Source organism: Lynx canadensis, chromosome B1 (assembly GCF_007474595.2).
Source record: "Lynx canadensis isolate LIC74 chromosome B1, mLynCan4.pri.v2, whole genome shotgun sequence".
Classification (NCBI taxonomy): Eukaryota; Metazoa; Chordata; class Mammalia; order Carnivora; family Felidae; genus Lynx; species Lynx canadensis.
This window is the reverse complement of record NC_044306.2, coordinates 150,716,218-150,732,875: the sequence shown is the minus strand read 5'-3', so window position 1 is coordinate 150,732,875 and position 16,658 is coordinate 150,716,218. Positions and strand designations below refer to the sequence as shown.

Sequence of the window (16,658 nt, the reverse complement as noted above, 5' to 3'; positions counted from 1 at the left end):
CGTCAACCCCAGCGACGTCCTGGTTTCCGGTTTGGGTGTGGCCGCCAGGAAGAGGATAGGCCTTGCCGCAGGTGGGTGTAGTGAAAGGCTCCGCTGCGACTGAGGATTCTGCAGTTCCAAATGAGCTGAAACACTGAAGTTATGAGGTAACCTTGGCTCTGTAGCAAGGCACAGAGATACCAGTGGCTAGCGAAGTGATAGCTTTAAAAGATTGAAAGTTTGTAGTTAGTAGTTCCAGATTTTCAGGATTTCTGGAATTCCATTTTAAGACGTTATACTTTTAACAAATAATTTTGAGCTTCTGCTACAAGCCAGGCACGTTAACTGATTTAATGGAGTCGTGATTTTAAGAGCAATGAATGACATGGTCATCCAGTTTGCCTCCACTTTGTGAGTGAGGGAAAGGAAATTGCAGACGGCATGAGTGACTTGGTCAAGGTCACAGACTGTCAAGATAAAGTACTAGAACACATGTCTAAGTACTTCTAATCCTTTTTCATTTGGTTCCCCTTTCACCTTTCTTAGAAAACAAGAATTAGTAGGACTCAGCATTAGGTAGGATTTGTCTTTCATTGTAAATAAACGGAATATTTGAAGAAGTAGCTAGAGGATTTTAAAAGTTAACATATACTTTGACTTTATATCATTTTCTGTGATGTATGATACTTTTACTTAATTAGAATTTCTTCCTCTCTAGTGTGGACAGAGTATTCAGGCAAAACTGCATTATCCTTTGTGCCTCTTTAGTCTCATTTCAAAATTTAACATTTGCAAATACCTGGAACTTCATACTACTGACCTATGGCATCATTCAAGTTTCTTAATCCAGTTGTGTACCTTTTCTACACAATCATTAAAAGGAACTTGGTCTACCTCTCATTCTTTCAAGGTTCTACTCTAGTAACTAAGTTTAGTACTATGTTTATGGTAAATTGTTATACAGAAAAAGAAAATGAATAGCCTGAATTTCATGTGCAATCCACATTTCTTTACATTTTAATATCCCTTAAGTTGGAATGTTGGAAGTCAAATAGCTATGTCCTGGTTAAGGAGATTATAGGGAATGCATTACACTGCTTTCTGGCTCTCCTGAAAACAATGGGCTAGTATCTAGTTAATGTGTATTTAGGGGTTGGGTCCTGCCTGTGCTCAAGAATTCCTTAGACAATGTTAGCTATGGAATATCTTGTCTTGTTCTCCACCTGTTTTCAGCATCTGCTCTTCTGTAGTCTTGGGAATGCCTTGTAGTTTTTGTTTTTGTTTTTGTTTTGCATGCTTTCTATATGTTCTAACTGGCAGGTAGCCACTGACATATTGCACAATATTTTCTTTATAATGTATGCCTAATAAATACAGGAGCTTGAGAGCAGCTTGGGGAGTCTTTCCTTAGCCTCCCTCTCACCTCTCTTGAATTGCTTGGCGTCTTGAGTAAACGTTTCTTCCACCCTTGGCATTGCTGGACAAAGCCAAAAGCTGAACCCACAGTGGAATGTAATTTTTCCTTTTTCATCAATACAGAAAATAATGGTAAATTTGAGATCATCTTAGATATGGTGAAATACAATGTGAATTGTTTCAAATATATAGCAAATACCCCTATTTAACAGAATTGAATATATTGTTACATTTGCAAAATAGGAGAAAACTGGAAAATCACTAGACTTTGGACATTGAAACTTTTTTGCCAAAAGAAAGTGGAACAGTATATTTAGGATGCTCAAGGGTAAAATATGGACTAAAGATTTTATATCCAGCAAAAGCAACTCTCATGTACAGTGTGTAAACTAATATCAACACTTGATATTGTATCAATATTTGATGAGACTATCGTTGTCATGAACGCTTCCTGAAGAATTACTAGAGAATGAGCATCAGACAACCAAAATGAGTAGGGAAACATCAACCTAAGGATTGGCTCACATTCTTTACAGGAAATCATAATCTGTTATATGCCTTAGCTTTTGTGTTCCTTCTAGTTTATTCTTTTTTTTCTTTTATAATGTTGATACAATATTACTGACTATATTCATTATGCTGTACTGTTCATCTCTGTGACATATTTATTTTATAACTGGAAGTTTGTACCTCTTAATTCCCTTCACCCATTCTATGTATCCCACTTACCCCACTTCCTGTTTTTTCTTTATTATTAATTCTCCTGAGGTCTGGCACCCCATTTGTGAGTTTTTCTCCATTTTTGTTGAGGTAATTGACAAAATTGAAGATACTTAAAGTGTACAATGTGATGATTTGATATTAATAAAAATTGTGAACGGATGCCTGCCATGGAGTTGAGTTTTTCTAATTCTGAATCATATTGTTCTTTCCTACTTTGTATCTTTTTTGTTTAGTTAGCTTAAAAATAGTAACTTGCAGGGGCACCTGCAGGTCATGATCTCAAGGTCACAATCCCAGGGTTGTGAGATGGAGCCCCATAGGTGCTCTGTGCTGGGCATGGAACCTGCTTGGGGTGTTCTCCCTCTCCCTCACCTCCCCCTCAAAAAAATTAAAAATAGTAACTTACAAGTTCTGATCTATTTTTGTGGTACATCTTTCCGATATGTTTTCATTATATATAATGATGATGTTATGCTCCTTATTCTCTTTTTAAATAATAGTTTTATATAGTATTTGAACTTGATACTTTTTTGTTGTTGATTTTTATGTGAAATTATTATCCTGAACTTTTAGTATGAGGCAGGCTTCCTCGTCCAAGAAGCCTAAATCCATCAGTAAAAAAAAAAAAAAAAACTGTATTTCAAGAAAGTCAGTTTTCTGGTTCATTGCAAGGAAGGAGTCCACATTCCAGAACTATGGGATGCCTCACCAAACAAAGGAGAATATATATTTATTATAGGAATTTGGGGAAGTGTGGAGTTTAGGAGAAATTAAAGAAGTATTTTGTAGGCTCAAAAGAAAGTGAAGCTGTTTGTAAAGGTGTCTAAATTAGGTCTGGACTCCATCAGATTCCAGGTGCTATTTTCTTGAAAATTGCAGCTAACACAGATGTGTCATGTATCCACATAACTGTTTTCTGAAGTTCTGTCCTAGGGTTGAAAGTGGAGCATGCTTCTCTGTTAAGTGATTTAGATCATCACCAAGAGTAGGATATTTTAATCTTAATGAATTGATTTCAAAGAACAAGGTTTTTGACACTCTGATTTTAGAGAAAAGGATTCTTTGTGAGTAAAAAATGTGGCATTAACTAAAGTTGGAAATTTTTGTGACACTTTGCAGCATGTTTTTGAGAAAAATATTATCTTCTGTTAACTTTACAGCTTACTTTATCTGTGTCTATTATCTATATCTGATGAATAGCAAGGCAGATTTTTACTTTCTTAGTCCAAGTTTATCTTTTCTTTCTCACAGCTTTCAGTAAAACTTTTCTAACTTCAAAGAGCTCTCTTTTCTGTGAAATGTTAAAAAAAAATATGGTGGTTTCAGTTCTGTGATTTCCTGGCTCACTTCCCTTCTCAACTTTGATCTGTCAAAGACCCACTGTCTCTTTCCTTTATTTCTGTTGTTCATGTGGCACATATATATTCATATATGTATGTATGAATGCATAGTTATATTCCAAAGGTGTAGCACAATAATTTTATTTTAAATATTTATTGTGGTGTAATATTAGAAATTTAAAATTAGAAAAGTTGCAAAGGTAAGACAGAATTTTTGTGTACACTTTACTCAGCTTCCCCTAAAGATAACGTCCTCCATAACCGTGATACTTTGTCAAAGAAATTAATATTGGTACAATACTATTATGTAACTATATACTTTATTTTGATTTCACCAGTTTTTCACAAATGTCACTTTTTTTCAGTTCTGGATCCAATCCATGATACAACAATGCGTTTAAAAGCTCCCCATCTTGATCATTATATAGGTGTACATTGTAATGAATATCTTCCTGAAAACTTAATGCCAATTGGCTTTCTGTAAATCAAATAGTTCACATCATAAATGGTAAAGATAACATCTATGTTGTGTTTTATAATTACAGAGCTTATTTACATGTACTTTTTCACCTTATGGTCCTAAGTTATTGAATATTAGCAAAGGAAAGATACTTAATAGTCATATACATGCACAGCCTTATAGTTTTTCCAAGGATGACTCAAAATGGTTAAATGTCTTGAATCAATTCACATCATTGGAGGTGAAGGGTCAAGACTAGAACCTAATTTTATTTCTCATTTAGTATTTTCCTAATATATTATGCCAAGATTCCCAAAATTGGAACAGTTGTTTCATGATTATCAGAAAGAATAGGAAGTACTCAGTCCCCGGGTCAGGTCTCCATGAACATAGTTGGAAAACAGCCAACCTCCTGAATTCTGAGGCAAGCTTCTTTGCCCAAAGGTGTTGCAGTAACATTTGAAGTGGCTCGAAGGTAACTATATAGAAGAACCCAGAGGAATTCCTTTGTGAAGGAAATAAGCCTTTTCAAAATGTGAATAATTATTCTCTTAAATGCTCTATGAGTTAGGATATGTGCATATTAGATTTTCCTGAAATATTTTAAAAATATTGCCTACAGAGCAGTAGACAAATCATAGATTAACAGTTGAAATATAATTTTGCAAGACTCTTTTCTTGTTTGATTTAACTACTTATGCAATAGTGACTGGAAATAAAATGTAATAAGTGATGCTCCTAAGTTTAACCTTCTGCTATTGTTGATAGAAAACAGATGACAAACCTAAAAATCCCTAAGTGGGGCTCCACATCCTTGTGGCTTTCTAGACAATATACTGTAAACACATCAGGTTCCGTCCAAATTGGAGGATAAAGGCACCTCCATAAAAAGCCCTTTTGTGAAAGACATTCAGAGCCCTATTCCAGAGATCCAAATTCAACCACAGTCACTGTTCACCATCAGACACAGTTGCTTCCTGAACTATGTTGTCGCATTTACACCTTTTCTTCTTGACTGAAACAATGTCAGATCCTCCTCCTTCTCATCTTTGACTTGTTTTCCATCTTTGATTTGATAGCTAGAAACTTTAGCCCTGCAGCTATCAAACTTCACACACATCAGAATTACCTGACTTGCTAGTTAAGGCACAGATTGTTGGACCCACAATTTCTGCTTCGGTATGCCTGGGCAGGGCCTGAGAATTTACATTTCTAACAAGTTCCCTGATGATGTGTGTGCTGCCAGACCTAGGACCACATTTTGCACTGCTCTACCCTGCTTCCTCTAACTCCTGCTTTCCACATGTGTGTGTAGGCAAACACACACACACACACACACACACACACACACACACACCCTTACAAGGTAGGGAAGATAGACAAACCAAGAATCCCTAGTTCTGAGTCCATATATATATTAGGTAGAAGAGAAGGAACACAAAATGAAACTGAGAAAGAACAGTGAATAAGATAGGAAGAAAACCAGGGAGGCATGGTTTCAGAGAACTAAGAAGAGTGTCTCAGCTAGGAAGTTAATAGGTGTAGGATTTCATCACTGTCCACTTCCACTCAAGATGTTGGGCTTTCTCCTCAAGTTCTTAAAAAATTACCCCTTTTCCCTTTCAAGGGAATTAAAAATGTACTAGACTGATGAAAAGTGGAATTTCCACACAGAATCGTTATTCAGATGGGGGCTCAGCACTGCTTTAGTACAGTGACTATTTTCTTTTTTATTATGATGATTATTATTTTTTAATTTACATCCAAGTTAGTTAGCATACAGTGCAATAATGATTTCAGGAGTAGAATCCAATGATTCATCCTCTACGTATAACACCCAGTGTTCATCCCAACAAGTATCCTCCTTAATGCTCCTTGCCCATTTAGCACATCCCCCTGTACCCACAACCCCAGCCAGTGCCCTCACTTTTCTCTATACTTAAGAGTCTTTTATGTTTTGACCCCTCTCTGCTTTTATATTTTTTTTCTTCCCTTCCCTTATGTTCATCAGTTTTGTATCTTAAATTCCACATATAAGTGAAATCATATGATATTTGTCTGTCTCTGACTGACTTATTTTGTTTAGCATAATACCCTTTAGTTTCATCCACGTTGTTGCAGATGTCAGGATTTCATTCTTTTTGATTGCTGAGTAATACTCCATTGTGTGTGTGTGTGTGTGTGTGTGTATATATATATATATATATACACACACACACACACACCACATCTTCTTTATCCATTCATCTGTCAATGAATATTTGGGCTCTTTCCATATCTTAGCTATTGTCAATAGTACTGCTGTAAACATTGGGGTGCATATGCCCCTTCAAAACAGCACACCTGCATCCTTTAGTTAAATACCTAGTAGTGCAATTGCTGGGTCATAGGGTAGTTCTGTTTTTAATTTTTTTCAGGAACCTCAGTACTGTTTTCCAGAGTGGCTGCGCCAGTTGGCATTACCATCTGCAGTGCAAAAGGGATCCTCTTTCTCTGCATCCTTGCCAGCATCTGTCATTGCCCGAGTTGTTAATTTTAGCCATTCTGACTGGTGTGAGGTGGTATTTTATTGTGGTTTTTATTTGTATTTCCCTGATGGTGAGGATGTCGAGCATTTCTTCATGTGTCTGTTAGCCATCTGGATGTCTTCTTTGGAAAAGTGTCTATTCATGTCTTTCACCCATTTCTTCACTGGATTATTTGTTTTTTGGTTGTTGAGTTTGATAAGTTCTTCATAGATTTTGGATACTAACCCTTTATCTGATAGGTTGTTTGCAAATATCTTTTTCCATTCTGTCAGTTGCCTTTTAGTTTTGCTGATTGTTTCCTTTGCTGTGCAGAAGATTTTTATCTTGTTGAGGTCACAATAGTTCATTATTGCTTTTGTTTCTCTTGCCTCTGAAGACATGTTGAGTAAGAAGTTGTTGTGGCTGAGGTCAAAGAGGTTTTTGCCTCCTTTCTCCTCAAGGATTTTGATGGCTTCCTGCCTTACGTTAAGGTCTTTCATCCATTTTGAGTTTATTTTTGTATGGTGTAAGAAAATGGTCCAGGTTCATTCTTCTGCATGTCGCTATCCAGTTTTCCCAACACGATTTGCTGAAGAGACTGTCTTTATCCCATTGGATATTCTTTCCTGCTTTGTCGAAGATTAGTTGGCCATACGTATGTGGGTCCATTTCTGGGTTCTCTATTCTGTTCCATTGATCTGAGTGTCTGTTTTTGTGCCAGTATCCTACTGTCTTGATGATTACAGCTTTGTAATACATCTTCCAAGTCCAGGATTGTGATGCCTGCAGCTTTGGTTTTCTTTTTCAGGATTGCTTTGGCTATTCGAGGTCTTTTCTGGTTCCATACAAATTTTAGGATTATTTGTTCTAGTTCTGTGAAGAATGCTGGTGTTATTTTGATAGGGAGTGCATTAAATATGTAGATTGCTTTGCTAGTATTGATATTTTAACACTATTTGTTCTTCCAATCCATGAGCATAGAATATTTTTCCATTTTTTGTGTCTTTAACTTCTTTCATAAGCTTTCTGTAGTTTTCAGTGTATAGATTTTTCACCTCTTTGGTTAGGTTTAGTCCTAAGTATTTTTGGTTTTTGGTGCAATTATAATGGGATGGATTCCTTGATTTCTCTTTCTGCTGCTTCATTATTGGTGTATAGGAATGCAACCGATTTCTGTGCATTGATTTTAGATCCTGTGACTAGGATAAATTCATGGATCAGTTCTAGCAGTTTTTTGGTGGAATCTTTTGGGTTTTCCATATAGAGTATCTTGTCATCCATGAAGAGTGAGTTTGACTTCCTCCTTGCCAATTTGGATGCCTTCTATTCCTTTGTGTTGTCTGATTGCTGAGGCTAGGAATTCCAATACTATGTTGAATAACAGTGGCAAGAGTGGACATCACAGTTGTGTTCCTGACTTTAGGGGGGAATCTCACAGTTTTTTCCCATTGAGGATGATATTAGCAGTGGGTCTTTCATATATGGCTTTTATGATCTTGAGGTATGATCCTTCTATCTCTACTTTCCTGAGGTTTTTTTTTTATCAAGAAAGGATGCTGTATTTTGTCAAATGTTTTCTCTGCATCTATTGAGAGGATCATGTGGTTCTTGTCCTTTCTTTTATTATCACATTGATTGATTTGTGGATATTGAACCAGCCCTGCATCTAAGGTATAAATCCCAGTTGATCATGGTGAATAACTTTTTAAAATTTTTTTTTAACATTTTTATTTATTTTTGAGAGACAGAGAGAGACAGAGCATGAGCGGGGGAGGGGCAGAGAGAGAGGGAGACACAGAACCTGAAGCAGGCTCCAGGCTCTGCACGGTCAGCACAGAGCCTGACCTGGAGCTCAAAGCCACCAACCGCAAGATTATGACCTGAGCTGAAGTCAGACACTTACCTGACTGAGCCGCCCAGGCTCCCCATAGTGAATAATTCTTTTAATGTATTGTTGCCTCCAGTTGGCTAGTATCTTGTTGAGAATTTTTGAATCCATGTTCATAGGGAAGTTAGTCTGTAGTTTTCCTTTTTAGTGTGGTCCTTGTCTGGTATTGGAATCAAGATAATGCTGGCTTCATAGAATAAGTTTGGAAGTTTTCCTTCCATTTCTATTTTTTGGAACATCTTTAAAAGAATAGGTGTTAACTCTTCTTTAAATGTTTGGTAGAATTCCCCTGAAAAGCCATCCAGCCCTGGACTCTTGTTTGTTGGGAGATTTTTGATTACTAATTCAATTTCTTTACTAATTATGGGTCTGTTCAAATTTTCTATTTCTTCCTGTTTCAATTTGGTAGTTTATATGTTTCTGGGAATTTGTCCATTTCTTCCAGATTGCCTGATTTGTTGGCGTATAATTGCTCATAATATTCTCTTATTATTGTTTGTATTTCTGCAGTGTTGATTGTGATCTCTCCCTTTCATTCTTGATTTTATTTATTTGGGTCCTTTCTTTTTTCTTTCTGATCAAACTGGCGAGGGGCTTATCAATTTTGTTAATTCTTTCAAAGAACCAGCTCCTCGTTTCATTGATGTGTTCTACTGTTTTTTTGATTTCGCTAGCATTGATTTCTGCTCTAATCTTTATAATTTCCCATCTTCTGCTGGTTTTATCTTCCCTTCCTCATCTCTTCTAAAATCTTTATTTTAAAATCTATATTGTCTTATAGAAGCATGGCTACCCCAGCTTTCTTTTGGCTACCATTAGCATGATAGATGGTTCTCCATCCCCTTACTTTCAATCTGAGGATGTCTTTGGGTCTCAAATGGGTCTCTTGTAAATAGCATATAGATTGATCTTGGTTTTTTTTGTTTGTTTGTTTGTTTTGTTTTGTTTTTAATCCAATCTGATCCCCTATGTCTTTTGATTGAGCATTTAGTCCATTGACATTTAGAGTGAGTACTGGATGATATATTGTGTTGCCTGTAGAGTTGGAGTTCCTTGCAGTCTTCTCTGGCCCTTCCTAGTCTTTGTTGCTTTTGGTGTTTTTTGCTTTTTTTTTTTTTTTTTCATCTTTTCTCCCCTCAGAAAGTCCCCCTTAAATTTCTTGCAGGGATTTTCAGTGGTCATGAACTCCTTTAGTTTTGTTTTTTGTTTTTCCTGTCTGGGAAGCTCTTTATCTCTCTTATTTTGAATGACATCGTTACTGGATAAAGAATTTTTGGCTGCATGTTTTTCTGATTCAGCATGTTGAATATATCCTGCCACTCCTTTCTGGCCTGCCAAGTTTCTGTGAATAGGTCTCCTGCAAACCTGATCTGTGTTCCTTATAGGTTAAGGAATTTGCTGCTCTCATAATTCTTTCCTTATCCGTGTATTTTGTGAATTTGACTATGATATGCCTTGTTGATGGTCAGTTTTTGTTGAATCTAATGGGAGTTCTCTGTGCTTCTTGGATTTTGATGTATGTGTCTTTCCCCAGGTTAGGAAAGTTTTACAATATGATTTGCTTACATAAACCTTCTACCCCTTTTCTCTCTCTTCATGTTCTGGGACCCCTATGATTTAGATATTATTCCTTTTTAGTGAGTCACTAAGTTCTCTAATTCTTATATCATGGTCTTTTGCCTTAGATTCCCTCTTTTTTTCTGATTCATTTTTCTCATAAGTTTGTCCTCTATATCACTGATTCACTACTCTGTTTCATCCATTCTTGCTGCACTGGTATCCATTCAAGGTTGCCTCTCAGTTATAGCACTTTTAATTTCTTCCTGACTAGATTTTACTTCTTTTATCTCTGCAGAAAGGGAGTCTATGCTTTTTTCAACCCCAGCTAGTATTCTTAGTATGATTCTAAATTCTAGTCCAGACATCTTGCTTATATCTGTTCCTGTTCTTTCTCTTGGGGTGAATTCCTTCATTCAGGGATTATGGTAAATCACAACACAAAACTGGCATCAGGTTTCACTGCACCCTAGCGTCTTTGTTCCAATACCAGCAAACGTGAATATGTGCTCGGACCTTTGCCTGTGATGTGGCTGTACAGCCTCTACCAAATGCTTCTCTAGCAGGGGAACTGCTTCTTCCTGTGTGGCCTGTGGACCCCTCGATGTTGCTGCCCGTTCCTGGGGATTCACCCTTCCCACCATAGCACACCAGGTATTAAGCTGTGGACTCAATACTGATTGCTCTCTCCTCTTTATAGCGTCCAAATGGTATTGAAACCCTCTCCTTTCTCCTTTCTCCCTTTCTTCACTTGTGGGTGTTTCCACTCTTTCCCTTTCTCTTCAGCTACTTTCAGGGGGAATGTTTTTCCTGTACTCTCCCCCCTTTCTATGACCTCTCTCCATAAAAACAGCTCCCTACCCTCTGTGGCTTCTCTCTCCCCCAGTTCACCTCTCTGTGCCATGTACCTGTCGAGTTCACTTGTGGTTCAAGTTGTACAGACTGTTGTGTTAATCCTCAGATCACTTTTCTAGGTGTGCAAAATGGTTGGTGCCAATCTAGTTGCATTTCAGGAATGAGCGAAGCAGAGAACTTCCATGCCACTCTGCCATCTTGGCCCCTCCAGTGACAGTTTTCATGAATGATCAAGGGATGATGTGCAGCTATCAGAAAATGAAAGGACATCACTTGATAATGATAAGAAAAATGGGGGTGCCTGGGAGGCTCAATCGGTTGAGTGTTTGACTTTGGCTGCAGTCATGATCTCATGGTTTGTGCATTTGAGCCTTGTGTTGGGCTCTGTGCTGACAGCTTGAAGCCTAGAGTCTGCTTCAGATTCTCTGTCTCCCTCTCCCTTTGCCCCTCTCCAATTCTGTCTCTCTCTCTCTCTTTCTCAAAAATAAATAAATATTAGAAAAGTGATAAGAAAAACATCCAGGGCCTGAGGAGGGAACAGAATAAGTAAGATTTGGAGCTAAGTTTTATTAGCTTTATGGGAAATATGCTTCAGATTGCCACATACTTAGTTATTAATTTATTTGACAATTATTTTCTGGATCTGAAGTATTTTCTGAATTTGAAAACTTTCTGAAAATTTCTTACCCAATGAAATGAATTATAAAAACAAATAAAAAACAGGGACCAAGAGTTCCCAAGAAAGTAAATAATTGGGTGGAAGCCACCCTGTACTTCTGTTGAAGATCCCAACTAGTAGAGTTTAAAATGTTTGGATTTAGATTGTGAAAAACAATAAAATCTGTTCTTTCTCCTTAGGGCTACAGTTACTATGCAATTACTATGCTCCAATAGCTGTATTTAGTCTTTAATGCTTTGTATTAAATTATGTGATATTTAAATTTTATTGTATATATAGTTTCAGTTTTATTTTACTAGTGGAATTTACTGCTGTTTTCTGACCTCCACATTTCCCTTCTGCTCTCAGGAGAGAGACAGGAGATAGAGAGGCAGAGAGAGAATGAACTTCATTCTTTATTTTTGTTATCAGGTAGCTAAACATTCGGAGAAATGAGCCCTGCTTCCCTAAAATGAAACATACCCTTAAGGTGTTTAAGGTAATCCCCCTCTCCTTTGCTCATGGTTGGGTTAGAACTGGTCATGTGTTACAGTTCTAGCCAATTTAAACAAATTTTTTTTTAATGTTTATTCATTTTTGGAAGACAGAGAGAGATACAGCACAAGCAGGGGTGGGGCGGAGAGAGAGAGGGGGACACAGAATCTGAAGCAGGCTCCAGGTTCTGAGCTGTCAGCACAGAGCCCGACACGGGGCTCAAACTCACGAACCGCGAGATCATGACCTGATCCGGAGTCAGACATTCAACCGACTAAGCCACCCAGGTGCGCTACAGTTCTAGCCAATTTAACAAGAAGTTGCTGAAAGTTCTGGGAAGGAAAGATGCTCGGTGAGAAGCCATGCTTTCTTTCTGACTTGGAGGCTTAGAATGGTGACAACTAACTTCTAATCATGAAAGTAAAGCCTAGTGGAAGCAGAGAAAATAACTCAAAGCTCTGAATTCACCAATTCTACATGCTTACCTATGAACATCCTGTAATATGAGATGAAAACATGTCACTTCTGGTCTGATGTTTCTTATTACAGCAGAAAGCATTCTGACTGAAATAGTGATATGTAAAATTCATACAAACACACATACAACATTTATGATTTTTCTTCTCATTGCAAAGGCTATCTATCTTCATTTGGGAAGTTTGGAATTATAGGAATTCACGAGAAAGATGATTTAAAAAAATCACTCAGAGATAAATTTATCAATACATGTATTCTTCTATTGTTTCTACACATGCATTCTACACATTCTACACATGCATCAGTAGAGAGCCTAATGTGGGGCTCAAACTCACAAACCATGAGATCATGACCTGAGCTGAAGTCAGATGCTTTAACCAACTGAGCCACCCAGACGCTCCTAAATAAATTAATTTTAATTAGAGATTAAAGTCAACCTTACTCTTTTATTTAGTTTCCTATGGACACAATTTATACTAAGTAGACAAGCTCAAGGAATTGGTTCCTTGTGTGTCCATGTGTCCTATAGACACAATTTATACTAAGTAGACAAGCTCAAGAAAGTTGGCTAAAGGTAAAATAGATGAAATTCTGAATGTATTTTAACTGAGATAATATAATTGTGATACCCACTCCTCTTCCAGTATTTTTTTTTTCTTTCTTAGCTGTTATAGCTCTGTTTCTTAGGCTGAAATTGAATTAGTGCAGTCTTTTTTTTTTTTTCAATTCATTGTTATTCATTTATGTAATTTCTTTAGTAAATTGAATTGCAAGAGGAAACCCAAATTGTAGCCAGGAGGAGACAACCAACATAGAATCTTAATTATCTGATATAGTGGATTCATTCTACAGAATATATCCTCTTTTCTTTTTTTTTTTACAAGGACTCCTCATCTTTTATGATGATTGGAGATAGAATAAATAACTAAAATATCAAATGTTGAATATTCTCTGTTGAATGGTATGTCTTTAATTTAAAGCCCCATTTACCTTTTATAGCTATACATTTTGTTTTAATGTTGTTTATTTTGAGTGAAAGACAGAGTGCGAGCATGGGAGGTGAGATAGAGAGGGAGACATGAAATCAGAAGCAGTCTCCAGGCTCTGAGCTGTCAGCACAGAGCCTGACACAGGGCTTGAACCCATGGACTGTGAGATCATGACCTGAGCCAAAGTTGGACACTTACCTGACTGAGCCACCCAAGTGCCCTGGGCTATAAATTTTAATTTAAATCCATATTCATATTATAATTTATGGGCCACAATATTTGTATAATTTACTTCCTTCTGCAAAGTTTTTCATTACATATTGAGCCTTGAGAGATTTCTAAGTCTCAAATGGTAAGTAACCAAATTGAAACAATCCAGTTCAATATTAACATTACTATGCATGCATATAAACAAATGAATATGTTCTGAGACACTTTTATCATAATAAACTTCCTTATACAAAATCAATGAGGAATTCTTAATCTTTTGTGTCACATGAGTTCCTTTGGCTGTCTGGTTTGGCCTAGATAGCCCTTTCAGGATAATGTTTTTAAATTCATAAAATAATATAACAGAATAAAAGCAGTTGTACTGAAATACAGTTCTGTGCATGGACCATAGGTTAAAGACCCCTGCACCAAATTTTGAATAGCCCTTTAGCTAATGTATCAAAAAATGCCTGAGAACATATCTAAATAGAACAGTTTCTTAAACATCTAAGAGCAAAGCTAACGTGTGTTCATTAAACACATGTCTAATAAAGCCCTTAAATTATATTGTGTATATATGTGTTGTTTTTGCCTTTAAATCTGGAAGTAAGAATTGTTATCAATTTAGGAATAAGTATATTATAAAGATTAAAGGAGAAGATTGGTTTTATTGTAACTTACAGATATTATTGTGTCATCTACTAGAACCATAAAATCTTGGTGTCAATATACATGCCTTAAAAGTTAACCTTGAGTATTTTAGCATGTTACAAATTTTGAGCCTTGCCCGATTCAACTGTAGAGTTGGTACATGGATTGATTAATTAAAGGTACGGGCTTAGTAAAAAAGAAGATATGAATGAAGGAGTAGAAGGAAGGATGTCAATGGTAACAAACAAGATCAGTTGAAGTGGAATTAGAAAATAATGTGTGATTGGACACACACACACACACACACACAACTACACTGAAAAGTATGTGAGCAGAAGAGCAAAATAAGTAAAGTCCCGTTGTTAGTCTAATTAGTAATTACTTTCCACAATTTCACATGCCCTGGAAATTTTGAAATTACATTTCATCTTTGAGTGGCACTAAATATCTCATATGAATGTAATGGTATTTTACCTATTTTTTTAAAAGTTTATTTATTTTGAGAGAGAGAGAGAGAGCACGCATGCTCACATGACCAGGGGAGATTAAGAGAGAGAGGGAAAGAATCCCAAATAGGCTCTGCACTGTTAGTGGGGAGCCTGATGCGGGGCTTCATCCTACAAACCAGGAGATAATGACCTGAGCCAAGATCAAGAGTTGAGTGCTTAACCAACTGAGCCACCCAGGTTGCCCCTATTTACCTATTTTTAAAAAAGAAATTAAATGATCACTGAATTACTTTAAAGTCGCTTATAAGCTTTTCTCATAATGTATATTAGAGTCTCATAATTTTTATCCTCTTCCTTCTTTAATGGAACGTAGAAATAGGCCTGAATAAAAAGAGGTATTGTGCCCACATATTTTGAAAATGATACCACTTAATGTGAATATCAGTAGGTGTTAGTTACACATTTACAGAGTTTTTCTTTATTTATTTTCAATACTTTGTTGGTTCCGTTGACTTGTATATATTGAAACTGTAATTTTCAGTGTTCCTCTGATGTATCAAATATCTTTTCACTTCTGCATTTGTTTGATTTATTATTTATTTTTCTTAGTGACTTGTGGATTATAGATTCAGTAAAATCGGAAGATAGAAAAAAATCTCTCTTATTAAAACAGAGGGCATATTATGTATAAGACATGATCAGTATAGGTCTCATCTTGATTGTATTTAAAAACAGTGTTATGTTAGTACAGTTAATTACCACAAACTCCACTGATTATGCAGCCTAGAGGAATGTTCTAACTCCTGTCCAAATATGAATCCTTCTACACTTGCCATTTCTATGAAGGCACTTCATGCTGTCTCAAGACTGGGATGAAGGAGAGCTACTTGTAAGTCTTGTCAGGTGGTTGGAATGGATGGTGGGTTGGTTGCTGAATAATTCAAACTTCAGATACTTTTGGAATCAAAGAAAAAATTAGATCCATTGCACTTTTTTTTTTAACCAGAGGAGGGAAGATTGATCTTATGGGCAGGGGAAATACTCTGTCTGTGCTTTGCATATTATTGTAGTATAAGATATAATTGCTGCTAAGCCCTTGGAATAAAACTCTCAAAGGCATGCCTAGGTTAAGACTGTGTTGTGGTTTCTGAGCCTTACTTTTTGGAATCTCTTTGCTTAGGCCATGGCTCTTTTAAAAATTTACACATTATTAGACAGGGAGAATATGATAAGAAATCTATATAACATAGGAGTTCAGAAAGGGCAGAAATTAGTTCAGTTTATGATTATGAGGTAATATTTTATTTTTCTTGAATTTTCTTTTTCTTTGTATTTTTTCTTTATATTTGAATTTCTGACAATGTGATTTCTAAAAGAATAAGAATGTTAACATTAAACTCTGCTTTGTTTTTATATAAAAACGCTGCAACCTTTGTGTTTATTATTCTCATTTGATGAAATTCACTACCATGCTCTTTTTCACATGACTTCCTGCGTATTCTACCAATTACAGAGAGAAATATCCATATATAAGTGGATCAAAGCATGGATTTAAAAGAGCAAAAAGAAAGAAGAAGTGATTTACTGGATCTGACACCCTATTTAACATTTCAGGATCAAACCAGTACCAAATTCCTAGGACATAGTAGGGAGTCCAGCAGACAGTAAATGAAGTGGCAAATGCAACTGTCATCTTTAGGGTCCTCAGCCGAGCTCTTGGTATATTGTTCTTAGATTGATTCAGTTGTAATTCTGTGAGATAGAGGAAAAAGTAGGTGTTTAAAGACCAGTTTTATTACAAAACCAAAATGGACAAAAAAGGAAGAGAGAATCACTAATTCAAACTAATTACTGGAATAAGAACACATTTCCAATATTTTTAATAACGGTAATTTGTTTGAAAAGGATGTTAATGTTCCAGGTTTTCCACTGTTATGTCACATAATGACACAGAAAAAATTAAAGATGACAGTGCTCTTAAAAATAAGTTTCCATCAGGGGCGC

General features: G+C 36.3%; 1 protein-coding gene and 1 long non-coding RNA gene across 3 annotated transcripts in view; one reads left to right on the top strand and one right to left on the bottom strand.

Moving 5' to 3' along the window:
* Window positions 1–28: 28 nt before the first annotated feature.
* The window catches only part of LOC115512589, a 23,056-nt gene continuing 6,426 nt past the window's right edge, over window positions 29–16,658 (top strand). Inside the window, exon 1 of the long non-coding RNA XR_003968429.2 lies at window positions 29–146. This is a non-coding gene — a long non-coding RNA (uncharacterized LOC115512589). The remainder of the gene's footprint in view (window positions 147–16,658) is intronic.
* Window positions 16,162–16,658, bottom strand: part of GNRHR (gonadotropin releasing hormone receptor) — a 21,008-nt gene continuing 20,511 nt past the window's right edge. The window contains exon 3 of one of the 2 annotated variants that reach the window (XM_030313761.1): window positions 16,162–16,406. In XM_030313761.1, coding sequence (XP_030169621.1) covers window positions 16,162–16,406 — 245 coding nt within the window. The remainder of the gene's footprint in view (window positions 16,407–16,658) is intronic. The other variant, XM_030313762.1, reaches the window with a different exon arrangement.